Source organism: Parambassis ranga, chromosome 14 (assembly GCF_900634625.1).
Source record: "Parambassis ranga chromosome 14, fParRan2.1, whole genome shotgun sequence".
Lineage (NCBI taxonomy): Eukaryota > Metazoa > Chordata > Actinopteri > Ambassidae > Parambassis > Parambassis ranga.
In genome coordinates this window covers 10,079,557-10,099,397 of record NC_041034.1, presented here as the reverse complement: position 1 = coordinate 10,099,397, position 19,841 = coordinate 10,079,557, and the positions used below count along the sequence as shown (strand labels likewise).

The 19,841-nt window shown below is 42.3% G+C and overlaps 1 protein-coding gene across 1 annotated transcript in view; it reads right to left on the bottom strand.

Moving 5' to 3' along the window:
- dchs1b (dachsous cadherin-related 1b) overlaps window positions 1–19,841 on the bottom strand; it is a 70,959-nt gene that overhangs the window by 16,582 nt on the left and 34,536 nt on the right. Inside the window, exons 5-7 of the mRNA XM_028421926.1 lie at window positions 2,112–2,300; window positions 575–806; window positions 233–469 (exon numbers count right to left, since the gene is read on the bottom strand). Of these exons, the coding sequence (XP_028277727.1) occupies window positions 233–469; window positions 575–806; window positions 2,112–2,300 (658 nt within the window). The remainder of the gene's footprint in view (window positions 1–232; window positions 470–574; window positions 807–2,111; window positions 2,301–19,841) is intronic.

The window sequence follows — 19,841 nt, the reverse complement described above, 5'->3', positions numbered from 1 at the left end:
GTGAATTCTTAATGGAGTGTATGCTTTTGTTACTTGCATATTAGAGAGGTAAACCATCATGCACTCTGTATCCCTAGAGCATATTTCTGTCCTGGGACTTGTCAGAAAGATAGAAACAGGTTGGTCACATGAAACAGGTTCACAATAGGGAGTATTAAAAGCATACCAGTTGTGACCAAAGGCAGAGCAGACAAGCAATAAAGAGGAAATACTTCAGTGTTGACATCATCACCTGTCTTGGAAGCAGCGCGGACGACTCCCACGGCTGTCCCCCTGAGAACATCCTCAGACACGGTGAAAAAATACTGCGCCTGTTCGAACACTGGAGACGCCACTGAGCCTCCCACCACACTCACGTTCACTCTGGCATTGGCCGGTGCCGTCAGACCGCCGCCATCCTCAGCAGATATCACCATGGAGATCACTGTGTTAGCTTTGCCATGGAGTGAGCGAGAGAGTGAAATCACACCTGTGGAGGAGAAAGGACATGTCATGTGTGCATCCTCTAAGCTCTTTTTGTTTTGCCATGTTTTGGCTTTGTATAGCAAAATATCCACACTAAACTATCCCACACCTGTGTCCTTGTTGAGGGTGAAGAATGTGGAGCCTCCCCCAGGTACGGTGCGGTACGTCACCCTGCCATTTTCTCCAGCATCGGGGTCATTGGCAGTCACCTTGACAACAGAGGTTCCTGGTGCACTGTGGGTACTGAGGCTGACTGCGTACAGGACTGGATAAAAGGTGGGTCTGTTGTCGTTGATGTCAACAACGGAGACCCTGACGCGGGCCACTGAGCTGAGGCCACCCTAAAAATCAAAACAATGTAAAAATGCTAGTTTATATCAAATGTAACATCAGTAAAGTATGCAAAGTCAGCTGCATGGTCGTGATCTAACAGATGTTTTCTGACTATTTGATGGAGATAAATGAATGCCAAAGTATGTTTTAGTTGTGTCACATCCTCCCCTCCCTTCCTGTACAGTATATCCCCAAAGACAACATTCAATTTGTTTTTGATGCATTGCAGAAAAGTGACAGTGCGGGACTTTCATGTTGTTTTTTTTTTAACTATGACAATAGATTTATGTTACGCTGTAAAGACGAGCAGCTGTAAAAAGGAGACAGAAAGATGAGTTTCTCTGGTGAAGATCCCTGAAATATGGAGCCAATCAACCATTGTATGTGTTAGTCAGAGAGGAGGAGAATGTGTGCTCATTACACTGTATCTGCAGACTTAGTTTTATGAGATCATTAAAAACAGGGAGACAAGGGAAAAGACACCAGCTGTACTGCACTGAGAGTGCGAGAACGTAAGAAAACTATCACTGCTCAGACAACTAATGATAACACATCCAATGACTGTGTATGTATTTCTTCATATAACCCAAATATACACAAGCAACTGAATGCTTTATTGCACCTTCTATCAGCATCTGTTGTGGTTAACTGACTAAATGTGTATGGGACTTTTGGGTTAAAATGTCAGATTAGACAAGCTATCATACTTAGCATAAATAGTATCATCCTATAATATAAGGCTGTTTAAATAGGCTGTTTAGATGGATCTGTTTTCCTACTCCTTTACCTTGTCCCTTCTGTTTTCCTCTGATTACTTTGCCATGCAGATCCCCTTGACTTTTTGAAGACACTGAGTAAGGGACAGGATGCTGTCCTGAACGCCTCTTTGATCAGATTTATTTGCATGCAGCTGTACACATCTTTAATTTCCTTCTTGTCTGAAGCTTTGATCAGAAGGAGGATTACATATGCAGCTGACATGGTGTTCGGTCATGAAATCAGCTGAAATAGACCTCCTCTTGCTGCAGCTTAGTCTCCTTCAAAACCCTAATTTCTGTTAATTAGCCTTTGACTGCAAAAAAGATGCAAGATTTTGTTGCACAAGACATTAGCTGATTCTCTGCAAAAGTAAAAACCACAAGTTTTTGTGTTTGCTGATCTGCTTTGTCATGTTTTCATAGTGCTAAGCTAAGCTAAGCTCTTTGCAACAAAGCAATTAAATGCATTTAAAGAAGAATCAAAAAACAAATTACAATTTGTCAGGGTAAAGCTTACTGTAATTGCAACTACTTATCGGCATATGTTGTGCTTACTCCATCTGTTGCAGTGACACTCAGGTCAAACTTGTCCAGTCCCTCATCTCTATCCAAAGCTGTGCTGGTGCAAAGATGACCAGTCTCCTTGTCTATGGTAAAGTGTGTTGGCACTGGGCTTCCAGAGGCTGATCCCAGGGTGTAGGAGATGGTGCCAAAGGAACCTCGGTCTTCATCTGTGGCTGACACCTGAGGGAAAACAAACACAAGTTGAGACATAGATGGTCCACAGCTGCCAAACTGCCCGTGAGACATAAGAATTTCTAAAACGCAACATGCCGTCACACCCAGCAGGTCGCCAAATCTACATGAAAGAAAGCTTACATGTGTCACGATTATTATATACGAGCTCAGGGCCTTTCTGTTATCACAATATGATCCATAACACAGTCACATTGTCAGCCTATACATCATGTCCAAATATCACACACCATAGCGCTACGTGTTATGATTTCCAGAGTACTATAAAAAATGAGCATCTGTGAGAGCAATTTGTTTTTATAGATCACAGATATATGGGATGTGAAAAAATGCATATGTAGAAGAGAATAAAAGAGAAGATATTCACACAAACTACATACACACAAACTATACTGACACCTCAGACATAAGTCCTTACTCTATTTTCCTTCTAGAAAGCACAATCTTGGTCCGACCTTTGACCCACTTGGCCTCGTTTACCCAACATCCTTCTTTCTATTAGACAAACACAAAAGCACCCCCGCTATGCAAATATACATTGTGTGCTCTGACAAAATCTATTAAAACACTCAGACATCCCATAACAAAACAAAGATTTCCTTGCAAAACACAAAAGGGAAATGTCCTGTGTGCTCGGGGGGTCCAGCCACTGACTGAAGTTTTACACTGGTCCATAACATTGTTTGGTGGCGTTTATGGTGCTTGTTAAAAGGAGCATTCTTGCTCAGATGTAGAAGCCTTGAAGACAAGCCAAGACCCAGGGGGCCTTATGACATCAGTCTGTCCGTCACAGGCAACGGTATAGTATCTATGTGTTTATATTTTCCTTTATTTCTCACAGTGTTGTTTTGTTGTTTAGTTAGAAAACATGTAGGAACGTCAAAGAGTAGAGAAGGCTCAACAGCTTATATCATTTCCCTTTTCCAATACTGCTCCTAATTTTATGTAGTAATATTATATCCATACATAATGTGTGTGTATATAATAGGTGTTGCCATTGTGTCTTTCTTCTTCTCCAGCAGAAAAAAGGAAGAGACATTTCTTCACTGCGCTGGTTGTTTCATGATTGCGTCCTGCTTCTGAATCCTAGATTTGATCTGGTCCTGGCCCTGAACCCCGCAGAGGATGGGACCACCATAACAGACATCCGCTCGGCAGCTGCCTTCCTTTCTTCCATCCCACCAACACATGTCTTCACCATTACACTTACCTATTGGCTATAGGCAGACAGAAACACTACCACCTTGACTCACACTATTGCTCCTATAGGAAAGTAAAACAGGGGGATATTAGAAAAAGTCCTTAAGGGGTTTTTACACTGCAGCTTTACCGTGGCTAGACAGTTGTGGGTTTAGAGGGGTCATGTACCTTTTCCTTTGGTCAGTGTTTACACCTGGGGGTTTTAGATCATGGCTGGAACTTCCTACAGAGTATTGTGTTGAGACTAACACTATCTTTAGGATCTAAGCTCATGTCTGAGTGCTCAGAGTATCGTCCTGGCTGTCTGTGATGGATTAGCCACCTGTGGTGATGAGAACTGTATGACTGTGTACATGCTCACCCACTCGCTTGTATTATACTGTAGCATGACCCCATCCCCTTTCACTAAATCTAATTAAAGGGATTTGAACACCCATGACCGCCCACCTGGTCACAGGGTGACTTCACCGTCACCTCTATCTTTACACAACAACATCTGTCCCCAACAAAGTTAAAAAGGCAAAGGCTCCACCGCCATGGATAAAGCAGTGTTTATGAGGTCAGGCATTGTAAAAACACTTGGAAGTCATTTTTGAGATGAAGACTTGGAAAAAAAACTTGAATCCATGTTGGGAACAAGTAGAAGAGCAGGACATTGATTCTCCACACACTCTAAAATTTAAAAACCCAAAGTTGTATGGTATGGATTCTTCATGCTGGAAGAAACATGGAATACAAACTCAAGGTTGTGCTAGAAAACAGCAATGCAAGCACACTTTCATAAAAACCATGGGAGCTATAAAATAAAAGATGTAATGATTTGGGTTTTTCTGCTGTTACATACAGTACTATATACAGAACTTTACAGTGGTTGTGTGGTTGTGTGCATCTAACACCATAGCAGAAAATGCAAATGGGCAGAGACAGATATAAAACTCCAAGAATGGAATGCAAGCACAACATATATGTGGCAGAACAAAATCACATCAACCCTCCTGAACAGACATTAGCTTACAAAGAGCAGCTCTCTGACAGCAAAGCACTATAGTTCACTTCACACTCTGCATCTTCCACTTTGCTGCTATGCAATTTTATAGCACTCTATAGGTAAGGTATATAAAGTACATCTACTAACTAGATGCTCCCACTCAGCAGGCCTCCTTAAATCAAGAGATCTAGTACGCCAGACAAGGGTGTTTGCCAGGGAGGAATCCCTCCCACACCGGAGCCTGGTCTCTGATCCATGACCAGCCAGCCAGTCTCGGCTCTGCACGACAGTAGAATACCTCCTCTCCGGAGGTATCCCACCATGATAAACACACAACCACATAGCAACACAAATACAGACACCAGACCATACCTGTCAACATCTAAATCTCTCACACTGTTAACTACAGTTTGCTTTGTGCTTGTCTCCATGATGATTTTTGGTTATACTGCAACATGACTCTTACATAGATTTAAACAGACGCTTGGATAGGGGCATGGTGGTCTAGTCTTTGGTGGGCTTGTTTCATAACTTATAAAAGTCCAAAGTTTGTTCCTGTTTTTTATGTAAAGCTCTAAGAACATGAACTTCTCATAGGTGTTTCAAATAATATATATATAATATACACACATGCAAATTCAAATGGTGGAAATCCAAAACAAAATGGCCTTTATTCATTCATTCGACATTTTACTCCATTAGGGTGAGCAGAGATGCCTGTGCCTTGCTGTCTCCAGTAACCTCCTGGAGGAGCCAGCTGGGAGATATAATCCCTGCTCCATCTGCCCCAGGGCCTCCACCCAGCTGGTAGTGCCTGGTAGACCTCTACAGGGAGGCGTGCAGGGCATTCTTATCATGTGCCCACCACCACTGGCTCCTGTCACTGTAGTGAACATCTCTTGCATTTCAGGGAGAGTGAGTTCAGCCATGTTATCTACATTATATAAATTTCAGCCTGTTTCTTCAGAGTGACAGGAACATGGCTCAGAGGGTTTAAAACCTTTCTTTTTGACCTCTTTGAGGATATGTGCTTGTCTTTAGCAGTGGAAAAATCTTCAAAACATCTCTTTGTTTCTGCAGCTGCCAAACATCACAAACATACACAGAAAGACAAAAATGTAGTTCATTGACCGACTGTAAAATACACAGTGTCTCACAGAGAACAAGTCAAGCAGAGGACTATGTGAAAAACAGTCAGGAAGAGCGTGCCGAGTATCAGATTCAGCCAGGATCCAGGCCCGGAGCTTCTTGTCCATAGAGAGCCATTCATCCCTGGCTAGAACAGTAGAGGAGCAATCACTCACTGGAGCTTTAGCAAAGATCCAGACCTCATCACTCATTTGCCTCACTCTTCTTCACAAACACTCTCCCTTTCTGTCTCTTTCCAATTCTCTCCTTTTCTCTTATGCTCCCACTGTCACTCTCATTCTCTTTTAGACAGAGTGGATGACGCACCAAGGGTCCACTTAGACCTCAGATACACACCGCACATCTTCCTGCCTGCCACTCAACACACACTCATCTGTCAGTGTTATTCATGATCAGAGAAGAAGTCTGTGTGGTGTGGATTACCAGGTATTCTTCTTCTCCTTTTCTATACTACCCACATCTCATCAAACCACAGGAGGCACAGGCATTACATCAGCTGCTGTGTCCCATGTTTTACTTGCTTTCACTTTACACCGGTTTAGGTTTTTTTTTTTTCACTCCTGTCCTTCTCTCTTTCATTTTACTCACAGCTTTATCCATGCCATACTCTGCTATCTTTTTCACCTTTCTATTCTCATCTTCTCCAGATGTGGGCGCTGGTCCAGATAGATCCTGCTGTTCTCTGCAGTTTGTCTCTGTAAAACATCAGTTAGTGTCAGAGGGAGGCTGCGTGCGGCTTTTCGGACACAGCTGCAGTTCTGCTGCAGCTCAGGACTTTTACAGCGTCTTGTGAAAAAAAGAGACCGAGAAGGAGCCATTCTATAGGCTTTTACACTAAAACCTGTACAAGACAGAGCACCAGCTCCATCTAATCTACCTCTTCCCTCTGACTTCCCCCTGAATACCTTTGGTCTTAGGACATCAAATTGAGGTTCATCGCCCTGATTTTAATCAGATTTTGGAGAATTTTAGACTTTAACATTTTCTATCATGTCCTGGCCAAATCTAAAAGTTTCTCAAAATTTGGTTGTATGTCATGCTTCTTTTCCATTTCTGGGATGTCCTTAATCCAAGCACATTATTGCCAATATACAAAAAAGGAGAAAACTTTGCTATAAACTGGAATATTTCTGCAGCAATGACTGTAAAAGTGGAGGATGGATCTGGAACTGAATGCATCATTGTTGGATAATTGCACACAAGCTGAAGTTATTTACAACAAACTGAAAAGGGAGTCTGGAAGTTAGAGGCAGCTCTGAATTCATTTTACTTTGTTGCTCTTTTTCCACTGACACATTCCTTTGCTCTCCAGCGAGCTGTGTTCTTCATATCAGGCATTCTCAAGTCTCCAAATCAATTTCTGCTTCTCAGTCGCCAATGAGTGGAGGCACTGTGGGCACAATTAAGATATATGGCAGGGGGAAGAAGGTGGGAGAGGGAGAGAAGGAGGGGGAAATAGTTTGGCATGAGAACAGAAGGCAGGGCTAATGATAACATGAGACCTTGAAATGGGAAAAAGGAGGACTGAGGCCTCGTCTCCCTTTTTGTTCATTCTCCGTTCCTCCCTTGACCTCCCCTTTACTTTTTCGACCGTCTTGCCTCTCTCCTGTCCTCTCTCTCACTCGTTCTTTCAGCACCCTATTACAGCAAGTGCTTGTTGTCTTTCATGTGGAGGTCACGGCTGGAAATGATTAGGAACATCAAACCACCGAAGGGAAGGGGAGGGGATGGAGGTGAAAGACTCAGAGCGGTAGAGAGATTGATTTCTATATTTGGAAGAATGAATGCTAATATTACTAATAAACATAATAAGGAATGATGGTCACTAAAAACTCTCTCTGCCTCTTTCGCCATCTCCCACATACAGTAAGACAATTTGTAGCTGCCGCCTCAGTCTGTGCAAACATGTGGTGTGTGTTATAGGACGTTTATCTTTGCGCTGCATCTCGTGTTAAGAGGACACAAGGCATGGTTTACCCATGTTGGTTTAACAACATGCTGCCACTCACTGAGACTACTTATACTCAGGGCTTAGAAACCAAAACAAAGAGCAGGGTCATATCAGGAACTGATTAAGTTAGATACAAAGCAGTAAATACATCAGTAATACAAATGCAAACTTTGCTTTTGACAGAGGTAAAAAAATGGGTCTGGACAAGACAGCATTAGGAATCTGTTGCTATCGTTTAAAAGTGAAGGCTTTGATGTTTGATTTGATCTACTGTCACACTACTAGATGCTTCGCCAAGATGAGAAGGAGCCCAGTGTGGATGATGTTGTTGTGCTGTGGACCACCTTCTTTGACAATGAAAAAATACATGTACACACATGTAGGAGGGGACTATGCTGAAAAACAGATTCAATCAACAACAGGCCACAAACTTATCAATCATGTGTGGATTCTCAGGAGCAGTCACATATAAGACCAGAGACTGCTTGGCTTAATACCAACAATTACCAAATTTTTTGACAGTTACGTTTTCAGTAGACTGATCAATTGATAAATCATTTCAGTGCTAAATCTTGTGATTTTTCAATTATGTACACCAATGATTTCACCATTTTAGCTCTACAGATTGAGAACAAGAAACAGCAGGTAGAAGAAGAGAGTGGAACACTGAGTGGAGGTTAAAAGTGAGGTCAGATGGAGATAAAACACTGGATTACGTGGATGGGCAGAGAGATAGAGGAGCCCTGTGAGGGATGACATCACTTTTCTGGACTCTTGAGGAGTGATAAGAAACACAGGAGATTTAGATGGTAGAGATCCTATCTGGTGAAAACCCCTGCAATGTGGCTACTCTCCTGCACATCCACTGTAAATGTATGCACTTTAAAGATTCGTTTCAATGTGAATCCTCTGGGTCCTGAACGGCAGCTGGCCTAATCACACAAGAAATCAGCCCTATTTTTTACTTATTGTTAAATATTTATAGCCGTTTTTAAACCCTGTCTGTGGCAGAGGCCTCAGCAAAGACTGGCTGGTGCAGCAGCTGCGAGCAAGAGCCCAGCATATCTGTGAAATACCAGGGATTTTATTGTCACTGTTTGCTAACAGGGAAGCTAATGAGGAGCTTGAGTTCAGGTGCCAACGCCGATGGGGGTATGGTGAACGTTCACCACCCACAGAGACAAACAGGCGCTTTAAATTCACAGTTGTGGTCATTAACTGGTTACAGGTTTGTACATGATAAAGGCAATATGGCCCACAATTACCAAGACTCTTCAACATCAGAGCATAATTAGGGGAAATCAACATTGTGGCCTTGTAAATGATCCCTGGTCAGCAATCAAATTCAGAAATATGTGAGCTTAATGAGGCTCGACGATGTTACGCTGCTGATGAAAAGCGCACCTACTTTACCAAGTAAAGGCAAGAAAGTGAAAAAACACGTACAGGCCTTCATCTTTGATTTACACAGTGAGGTCTGTGATATAAAGTGAGCAATGATTATCACTTATTGTCCTCCAGTTGTAATTTTGCTGCCGAGATGAAGAGAAAACAGTAATTAAGAGAGCAACAAAGACAGTCTGGAGGTGGACCTCAGACAGGGGACCGCTGTCTGAGATGCTCTGAACTGTTGGGTTTTTGGATGAATGAGACTTTGACTGATCGAGAGTGAGTGGCCCTCAGTTGCCTTGGGGGGGGGGGGGCGCACCATTCTGGGTAATTTCAAATCCTTTAACTAGCAAAAGCAGCAGTGTATGTTTAAGAAGATGCATCTGTGTTTCTGCTTCAGCGTCTCTCCCAGAATGGGAGCAGACGTGTGTGTATATATAAATTTTGGGCATTTTGGTGGTTTATGCAATAAAACATGACAAAGAGAGAGAGAGAGATTGTGGAGTCTGTTTTTTTTCCTCCTCAACTGGCACACCACAGGATTTTATTTTGTCTTTGACGAGTGTGTGGGACTCCCAGACCACTGTTAAGAAGTATATCATTGGGAGCGGGTGCTTGGAATTTGAGGGTTAGCATCTTGTTGTTGTTGCTTATTGTTTCCAGTTTGGATTTTATGTTTAAAGGAACGTCTGCACAGAACAAGAGGAAGAGACAGACGCATAGCTTGAAAATCTGGTGCATGTGCTGTCACAGTCGCATGTGTCTGCCCTTTAAAAATTTTAATGTCTTCTGGGAGAGGAAGATTCTGAGAAGTGCAAGGATTGTGCAAGTTGAAACACAAAAATAAACACCACTTTTCGTTTTCTGTGGGCTTTGTAAATTGGCAAATGTTGTGATATGACACCTGATACTTGTGTATGTGGGTGTGAGGGGGCAATTCTGATTATAGGTATTGATTAGTCCATCTGTCAGCACAGAAAGCACAGAATAGAGGAGATCAATAGGTGTTATTCTAAAAATCAATTGTGAAGACAGCTGCTCAGAGAGGAGAAAGTCAATGTCAACTTTCTCTAGAGATGTAAATTATTCTAAACAAGATTCTGTTATCAGCAATATTTTTCAAAATGTCTGAAAGAAATGCTAGTAATGCTCATAAGAAATGTTTTAAAGTCTTAAAATAAACATTACTGCCACCATCAGTTTATTAGCCTCATGTGTGTTTAAACAAACTTTCTAATCTGAGGCCTGCCCGCCAAATAACATGGTTCACAAATAGATACACACAATACCTTCCCAACATACCACACAAACGTTCAGGATTATCCCTGTTGATTGCACAGCTTCGCTCCACTAAACCAAAATAGTGTCTCTAAGCCTCGGCGGCCCTCCACCCATTTACTCATGCTTCCTGGACGGGGTCCCTAAAGGCTGCGAGGACAGTTTCATCATGGACTCATCAGTCACCATGTCAACAATGTGCAAAACACTGAGCACAATGGAGGTAAATTAATTAAGACCAAATGCCAGACGAAGAAAAAAATGTCTACATGTTCCCATCAACAATGTGTCACCAACAGCATGTAGATATAGGACAGCACATGAAATTATATGGTTTTATATTCTACTGTTTGGAGGTTTTGTTTGGCTGTTTATTAACACATACTTTTTGCATAGTAAAATTTGAATGTTGCACATGTAGTTCAACATTTTATTTTGAAATTTAAATTGCTCAGAAACCTTTGTACAATTGTCTTGTACACACTTGTTTGAAAAGCAAACCCAAACATGACTCACTGAAACGCCACAGAAAGTCTCCTCTCTCTCCACACAAAGCTCAAAACAAGGCAGATAAAAATGACCGACCTCACACAAACACCAAGGTAAACCCCAAAATCTCTTTGTCACTGCCACAGTGACTACTCATATTCTGCTCCTGTGACACGAAGCCAGATGGAGGCCTTTAACTCAAGGTCTTATTGCATTATTTATCTATTACTATCTCTGCCCGGGGGCTAAAGAAAACAATATATCTAGCCAAACTTGAGTTAAAGGATTCTATACTGACATGTTTCCAATTCAAACTAAATCACGGCTGTATAAAGTAAATCTGATTGAAAACAAGTCCTCCTGTGAGGAGCAGCAAGCTTCCAGCCGATTTCCTTCATGTAAACATTTATGTTTCAGTGTCATTTTATTTCACAATCTGAAAACCAGCAAGCAGCTATGTGGGAGGTTCACACTAATAAGGCAGAATGTGTTTATCATTATAAGTAAGCGAGGCTTTATTGGGGACAGACTAAACTAAATTTGCCTGCCCTCCAGAAATGGTCATACAAAGAGCCAATAATCAGTTCACAATATTAGTTTCAGGGCTGAGGGGTCATTATAAGCTCTTTGTGTGTCTGTGTGCAGCATGTGTGTGTGTCTTTGTGTGATCAAATCAGTGTGTCTTAAAGGTCAAAGGTGAACTAAACTTCCAGCTGCACCTCGCTTTCCTTGACCCCCCCAGAGATGAGACTGTGTGGGAGTGTGGGTGTCACTCATGACAGAACACAAATGTGCCAAAAAAGGGTGACACCTGTTGCTTTGATTATAGGAAGTCAGTCTGTGCGTCATATTTTCTGAAGAGGACACGGAGGAAGACGTTTGTGATCAAAAGCTTGTGTGATTAAACACAGCAGAGGACGTCAGGATTACTCTCATTTTGTTTTTGTGAGGAATGACAGATTCCTATTCCCTGGTCTATACATCTGTAGATTCTCCATGTCGCTCCTTCTTCCCTTTGCTCTTTCTGAGGTCACGCAGTTAGTGACCTCCTCCTCAGGGATGTGATAATAGTAAAAGATAGCAGGAGCACCCCCTGAGCTTTAAAGCCTACATCTGGTGTTGGGTTACTCTGATAGTTGTTGACTGCAGAGAGGCAAAGCAGCTCCAAACCAGAGACTCCATGTGTGTGTGTGTGTAATTTTTATATAAAACCTCCACACTTGTTTTGCAGGATATATGTTTTACAGCTAAAAATATCATTTAAAAAGGGCCTATACCAACATCAGCTTATACTCCTCAATAGATTGAAACACATGTAAATTTGCAACGGTCTTGACCTTATGTCATGTGCATCATAATGGTCAAACAACATGCAGCAAAACCTCAATGGCTGCTAATATAGGACCTCAGATGGACAATAGAGCTAAGCTGATTGTGCAGTTAGGGGTAATATGCAGCTATGATAACTGGATTAGCCTCTCATTGACCTGGGCCTGAACCTGACATGGGTCACCCATAGGTGAGTGTTGAAAGAATCATATAGAAGTTCTTGTGTTTGTGTTAACGCTCATTAGCATCTGGATCGCTGGCACTCTGCGGCTAAACGCAGTTAGCAAATGTAATGCTGATAAGGTTAAACTATTTGGGTCTCATGCAAGACCCCAAAGGTCATAAACTCCCCCGCCCCTACACACAAACACACACTCAAGCACACTGAGCAGCTAAACTAATGTTCAGAAAGTTGGTCAGCTTGCACTCTAAGCTAATACATCTTAATGAATTCTATTGATTTGCTTTATCCTGCTGAAGGTTCAGGAAACAGTGTGCAAACACACATACACACACACACACACACACGTTCCTTCAGTATAACTAAGTTTTGCTTAATTGACCCACAGAGAGACAAGAAGCCTCCATGCGTATGGGTAAAGGGAAGATATTAGACACTGCCATTATATATTCATACACAGCCTGAGGGGGTGCAAAACTAGCTTATCCTTGTTAAATTAATTTCCTGACACTGCACATGTGAGGTGAATGTGAGGAAGTAGTGAGAAACACAGTCCTGATTCCTAAAGCACCTGTTAAATAACAGTTCGTGCAGGACCAAAGCCTGATCCTCAGAATTTTGACCATGCTTAGAAGAAGCAGCCAAGTTATTCTCAGGATAAACTGTTCTGTCTAAAGGTATTTTAGCTGCCGAATCATATTTGTCTTCGTCTGTTGTTTTCCCCCCTTTATCCGGCCCTCATGCTTTTCATCTGCTCTCATGTGTTTATCAAGAGAGGATTAAAGTTAATTGTTCCTTTGGGTTGGCAACTTTCTTTCTCGTTTGTCTCCCTGTGCCTCTGATTTTTGGCGCTAACAAAACACAGTCATTGCAGACAGTGAAGGCTCAGTCAAACAGCAGGGAACCTAACAGATTAAAGCAAGTACCAGAGGACTCATAAAACCAAAAACACACTTGATAAACCAGGTTGTCATTGATATAAAACATCTATTAAAGACACATTCATCTGGATAGAGGTATACAAGCACACATGTGTGCACTCTTCCCAGCCATGGTTGTCTCATCCTCCATGGACGGCTCAGCCAACTGGAATTTCCAAGAAAAACAGGTTGGCTGTGCATGATGCAGCCCTGGGGTCAGAGATACAGCCAACTCCTGAGGGGAGCAAGAAAGGGGGGAAAGAGGCAGGCGGGAAAAAAATAGTAGGGTTATAGAGGGGGGTTTAGTGCCGCACACCTACGGACGTGTGGAAAGAAGACCTAAATCAGCTGCACGTCCGCACTTCATCAGTCATCTCACTGGGAGAAGACTTCTCAATGCAAAACACACTAAAGTAGCAGCTTAAAACACAAACACTGCAGACATGAAGCAGCACACAGCGCCTGAGCCACAGATTACTCCATTGTCTCCAATAAAAAAAAAACTGTAAAAAGCACACCGCAGGTATTCAAAGGAATGCTGAATGCTTAGCCAGTTACTTTATCTGAATGTTGGGAAAATGAAAATCTTAATTGCTTGAACAGAGCTGCAGAGGCACAGATAAGCTGGAATGAAGATTAATTTAAAGCTGAATAGTCTCCATATAGAGAGACTTCGGCTTCAGACAAAGAAATAATGAGACTCCAGTGACTGATTAATTGAGGGGCATTTTCTGTCTTCACTCCATCTTATTTGCATCTCTGCCGCTTTCATTCTCACTTGCGCTGAATCATTTCCACAGCGTCTCTGACGTCATAGAGGATTACCTCATCCCTCGCCTGCAGAAAGTTTGAACTAATTTACCCTCATAGGAGATAGAAAAAACATTTCAACACAGTCTACAAGTAATGTAGAAAATTGTAAAAGTTGGACGGGGTATACCAAGTCTCTGGCAGAAGAGGAAAACATGGGGGCCAGCAGAAGGAGATGCTACATGCCAGCATTCATAATGAAGTCCAACCAGAAATGTTGGACATGATCAGCTGCACTCTGCCGCGTAAATCACAGCATGCCCGTCCAAGATAGGAGGTGTAAACAGAAGTCGGGAGTTAAAGGGATGAAAGAGAGATTACACTAATGTGTATGATACTGAGAGATGAGGTGATGATGTGAAGGGAAAGCATGGGGTACAGCTTGTGCTAGGAGGAGTGGAAATTTCTCAAATAAGCATGTGTGTGGAAGTCAGAGAGAGAAAGGGAGCTGAACTAATGTGGTGTTTTGGAGATGTGGAACAGGGGGTTAAGAACGACAAAGCAGGGGGGAAGTTTGCTTCATAAAGATGATGACAAGAGGGTAATTAGTTTGTGCTGTTTTTTCTGGTTCTTTAGATGTCTATTTTGGCATCATGTTCGCTTATAAAGCAGGACAGGTGATGGAGGTTACAAAGTTTAGCTGCGAGTTAGAGGGGAGATTAGCTTAAAGTCATGGGGTAAACAGACTTCCAACCCAGTAAGCCAAGGGCTTCAAGGTAGGAGGTGCTGACTGAGATGCACTAAGCCATACGTTAATGGGAAATGATGGGGTCTCAGCTATCACATGGCTGGTCACACCAAGGCTGCCATGCTGCGTGACGAGGGGGCGGGTAGATTATTACCCAGATCAAAGAGTAAATTTGGGAGGAGAACAGGGGCAGACTGAGAGATGACAGGAGATGTAAAGATGCAGCTAACAGCACTTTAAAGAGGTGAAAGTAGCTTTTCATGAATCATAACTCCGATCTTGTTTTCAGCCCCCCATTCTATCAAATACAAGTAGGTTTACATTGGTTCTGCACCCCTTGACATGCAGCATCCACCATTTCTTTCATTGTGCACCTGCTATGACAGATTTGCATCCAACTGCTTCCCCCCTCCTTTTCCCAACCCACCCTCTTCACTCCGCTGCTGCCAAAAACAGCTTCTGCCCATGCCTCTCTGTTTGCCTAGCCTTTAATGTATTTACTTGACCTCCAAAAGGCATCCACATGATGATGTTTTTCTCGCCCCGCTCCACGCGGCTCAGATAGCAGGATCCTACCTTAGCCAGCACCCTCACAGGGGTCACATTCAGCCCAGCTCAGCAGTATTATACAAAGGAGAGTGACATGAGAGACAACTGATACAGCTGCAGAGGCAGGAGCGGGATAAGAAACACAGAACAGCAGAAAGAAAGAGACAGAGAGAGAAGGATGGAGAAACAGAGGTACGCAAAGCATAGTGGATGGACAGAAGAGAGGTCCCTGTTGTCTTTAAAGTGTTATTGGTTTTTTCTTTTATTACACAGTGTTGACTCTGCATACTGCCTGGCTCTTGTGGATTCACTACAACACCTTGACACACAAACACATTCAAATGCGTACATAGGCGTTCAGTAGGCAGTGTTAATGCCGACAGACTGCTTGAGATGACAGAAAAAGCACCATGGATAGGAGGTTCTACTGGATGACATGCACGCTGCATGTGACAAAAGGCTGTCTCTTATAGTACAAGTGAACCCTGAAAAAGACCAACTTCAGCGACCGAAACGACAGCAGCAGCTTGGCCGTTGTAGAAACAACATGCCCCTGTACATTTCTATCTCAAACACATTGGTCCCTGAGGGGCCAGTCTAAACAGGGCCTGTCAAACTCAGTTAGCAAGCAACTATGGACATACAATGGCGCCTTGTGTGCAGTGGCCAATCAAAACTTCTCACAGGTTTCCCCCTCATTGGCTGTCATTTCACCGAGGATATTTTCATTTGAACCCATTACTTTTTTCCATTTCCCTCTTATCAAATTCTCCTCTTTTCGATCTTGTGCCTCATCGCCATGCCTCGGTCTCAGACCCTTCTGCCTCCTGACTCTTTATTGACTATTTGTCCCCACTGGCTTGAGCACTAAAGGCTACGTGTGCAATATTCTTTGCTGAGAGTAAACGCCAAGAAAGCCTAGAAAGTAATTGACTGCTTAATGATTCGTTTTTTCTTCCTCTTTTACACTTACTCATCCAGTTTATTTCATTTAAATGTAATCCACCTTACTTTTTCGAATTTAAAGTCATTCTGTCTGACTTCATTGTGCTTCTGCATCCCAGGTATTTTTTTGAATGTGCATTTTTTTTTCAGTTTCGGTTACAGTTTACTATCCGTTACTTCACAGACAGGGTGTGCCACATTCATTTCTGGAAGTTTTTTGCTGTAGTCCACTCTCATTTTGGTTTTGACCGAGGAAAAGAACCCAAAAATATTTCTGGACAATTTTTATTTTATTTCAAGGACGTTTCCTCTGCTGTACATTCATTCAAATGACAACACTGCGGAACAGAAAGCCAAGATGTGAAAAATCCAAGAGATAAGACACTAAAAAAATCACAATCTTACATTGTCATTGTCCTCCCAGAAACACATACAGCACATGTGTCGTGTAACGTAATCTTAATAAACATTTAAGCCTATTATGTTTCTGAAGTGCGACAGCGGAAATGGGATCGTGATGTGGTTTGTGCACAGGACCACAAGCTAAAATTGAATCCAACTCCTGCTGTTCCAAAAAGACAGCACAGAGGCTCCACACACACTGTAAACAGTGATGAACAGATGGTAATGTTCACTTTTAGTTGTTGGATGATGAGCTGCTATGCTGTAGCAGACTGAGGTGATGGTAGAAGCAAAAGAAATTAAAGAAAGGCAGGCAAAGTAACTGTGTAGAATTCTTTTATTTACCAAAAAAACCAACATGAGTATTTGTGTGTGACATCATCTGGACAAAAGAAACCCTTCAAAGCAGGAAAACCCCATTAAAACCTTCATTCCTTTCTCAGTCCTGTCCCTGCCAGCTCTTTTTATCCCCTGTGTTTTTAATCTTTGTTTTTCCTCTTTTGTCTTTTGCTTCCCACTCTTCCTCCTCCTCCTCCTCATGATTTTCTCCATACTCCAGTCTGTGCCAGCCTCCGCTCCCTTTGTTCTCCTCTAGGTGTGGCCGATGACAGAAGGCTAGGGGGCAGTAAACTCAGGCGCTGCTCTAACACTGCTTCATTGGTTTGCTGCTTTGATGCTCTCGCTAATCCCCAGCACTCACAGTGGCACATACTGGCACAGACCTACACAGGAAGGCATATGCACACGGACCTGCGAAAACTGCTATGAGCAAAAATGATACAAGCAGATTTAGGGCAAAAGTAAAGAGCAAACATGATCACCGGCAACAGCCTGAAGTGGACATCTGCAAACCTACATCAGGACATTTTTTTGCGAAAAAATAAAGCAGAATTTGATCTTTTCCACTGGCAGAATAAGAGCTCATATTTAGGCTTAGAAAAGCAGAATACCAGCTGCAATGCGGCCTTCATCAAAGAACTGGCTCCATCATAGAAACTGTGTGTCTTTCTCTCAAGTTATTCAGCAAACTGAGCAGTGTCAGGTTCAGAAAACAAAGGATGCAAAAAAGGGTCAGGCACACCCAAATGCTGCTGATTACTTCTCTTTTAGTTCTTCATCATCATCATCCTCACTGTCTGATTAGGCAATATTATAACAAAGAAAGGTGACAACAGAAAATTCTGAAAGTAAGAATAATGCAGTGACCGATGGAACAACTGACAGCACTTCTGCTGGACCGTGAGCAGGACCTGCAACAGCTAAAAGCTAAATGCAGTTTTTCCTAACACAGAGAAGACACAGGACACAGTGAGTCACGACTTCAGTGAACACAAGAAGGGTCGCTTTATGACATCTTCAATTCAGGGCCTGATGGTCTGATTTGCTCTTCGGCCACCCACAGCTGTCTGTAATTATTGCAACAGCAGAATGTAAATCTTGTTTTTTCGTACAAATAATGAGGTTCAAGGCTTTTACTTACAAAACTGTCATATTATGTTATACAACAAACACATAAGAAATAATTCAATTCATATTTAGTATGTGCCATTTGATGGCTCATCTGATGAGCCTATTCAAGCCAAATGCTCTGAAAACAGTGAGGTAATATTTTAACGTTACGCCAGACTTGATTACTATGATTACGCGTGATGGGAGCTAAAAGAAGCCAGGGAGATTGCATTCAATCAGTGCATCCCTGCTACATGGCACTACAGAGAAGTTTCCATTAGACGTACAGAGAGAGATCAGCATAGTCCTCATTACCACTGGGTTCATATTCCTGGCATCAGGGAGTAAGTGTTGGATGAAGAGAAGGACTAGATTAACTTGTCAGCAGCATGTTAGTTAGGCCTCCCTTACTCTGATCTGCCTGCACCATGTCCCACAGCACAGTCTGTGCAGCCTTCATCTCAGTCTGCAGCTGCTGTAAACACGGCACTGGGCCAGGTGTATCAGGTAACTTCCCAGTCAAACCCTACAGAGGGATTCAGCCTTACTGGCATGACTTAATTCAACAGTGATGAAACACTAAGCTAAGTGGAGAACCATGGTTTTGTCATTGTTGAATATTCCTGAATGCCTGCTTTACGTGGGCTTTGTAATAAAATCGTAAGAGGAGAGGAGAAAGAAGGAGAAAAGCTGCAAAACCTGACTACACACCCACACAAATACACATGTGCAGGGTGTAAGCACAACACACTAGGGCAACCTTACCCGATCAGCTGCTCATAGATGAACCCAAATAACTGTTTCTTTATTATAGTGTACCAACTGAAGGCATGAGTCTAATATAACGTCCCATACTTTCTAACTAAATCACTTTAACAAAGAGCAGGTGAGTTCATCACTTTAAGTGTAACATCTAAACTTTATGGTAAGTAAATACTATGAAGACGGCCCAATATATTTCTGAATATAATCAGAACAAGAGAACCTGAGTTCATGTTTTTCCGATACTTGTAGTGAGGATAAAGTTGATCAAGATGTATGAAATCAAATTAGCTTCACCTTATCCTTCATCCTACTTGTTCTCTGATTACCTGCCAGATTGGGTGTGTATGGGGGGGGGCATTTCCATTTGCAGTCTTTTCTACTGGACACTGCAGTGTGAGACTGTATTAAAACTGAGACAGGAAATGATGCGATAAACCAGGAAGTTGCCACTATTGTTAGGAACAGAAAAACGGAAGCTCTGCACAGGACGATATGCGCAAGGACTGGATGTCTCAAGAAAGAGCTTGGAGACAACGAAGGACACACGTCCTTACACACTCTGTGTGAACACTCAGCTGATGAGATTTGCTAAAAAAAGACCTTTGATGGAGGCTGATAAATTCTGGCTACAGCTTATTAAACAAAAACAAATCACTCCACAACTGTTGTAAAATGACTTTTTATGAACATCTGTAACATTTTTCTAACACTGACACTGAAGCTAATCGTTGTTGTTTTGTGAATGTCAGTGATGTCATTGAACCAATTGGATTTCTTATGTTCCCACACCATGAGGTCATTCTTAGTAGTACACAGACAAACAGAGCATTGTTTGCTTAAAAAAAACAACATCCAAATTTAGGATGATACGCCCTGCCCAGCAGTTATTCTGGTCTGACTCAACAGTTGGCAGATTGTTGACATGCATTTCACACCTCTCTCCACAGATTCAATTAAACCTTTTTACAGTATTGCCTCAAGAGAAACACGCAACACGCAGAACCCCAAATCCCCCCCCCCATCCTTCCTGTTACAAACCTAAAGCGA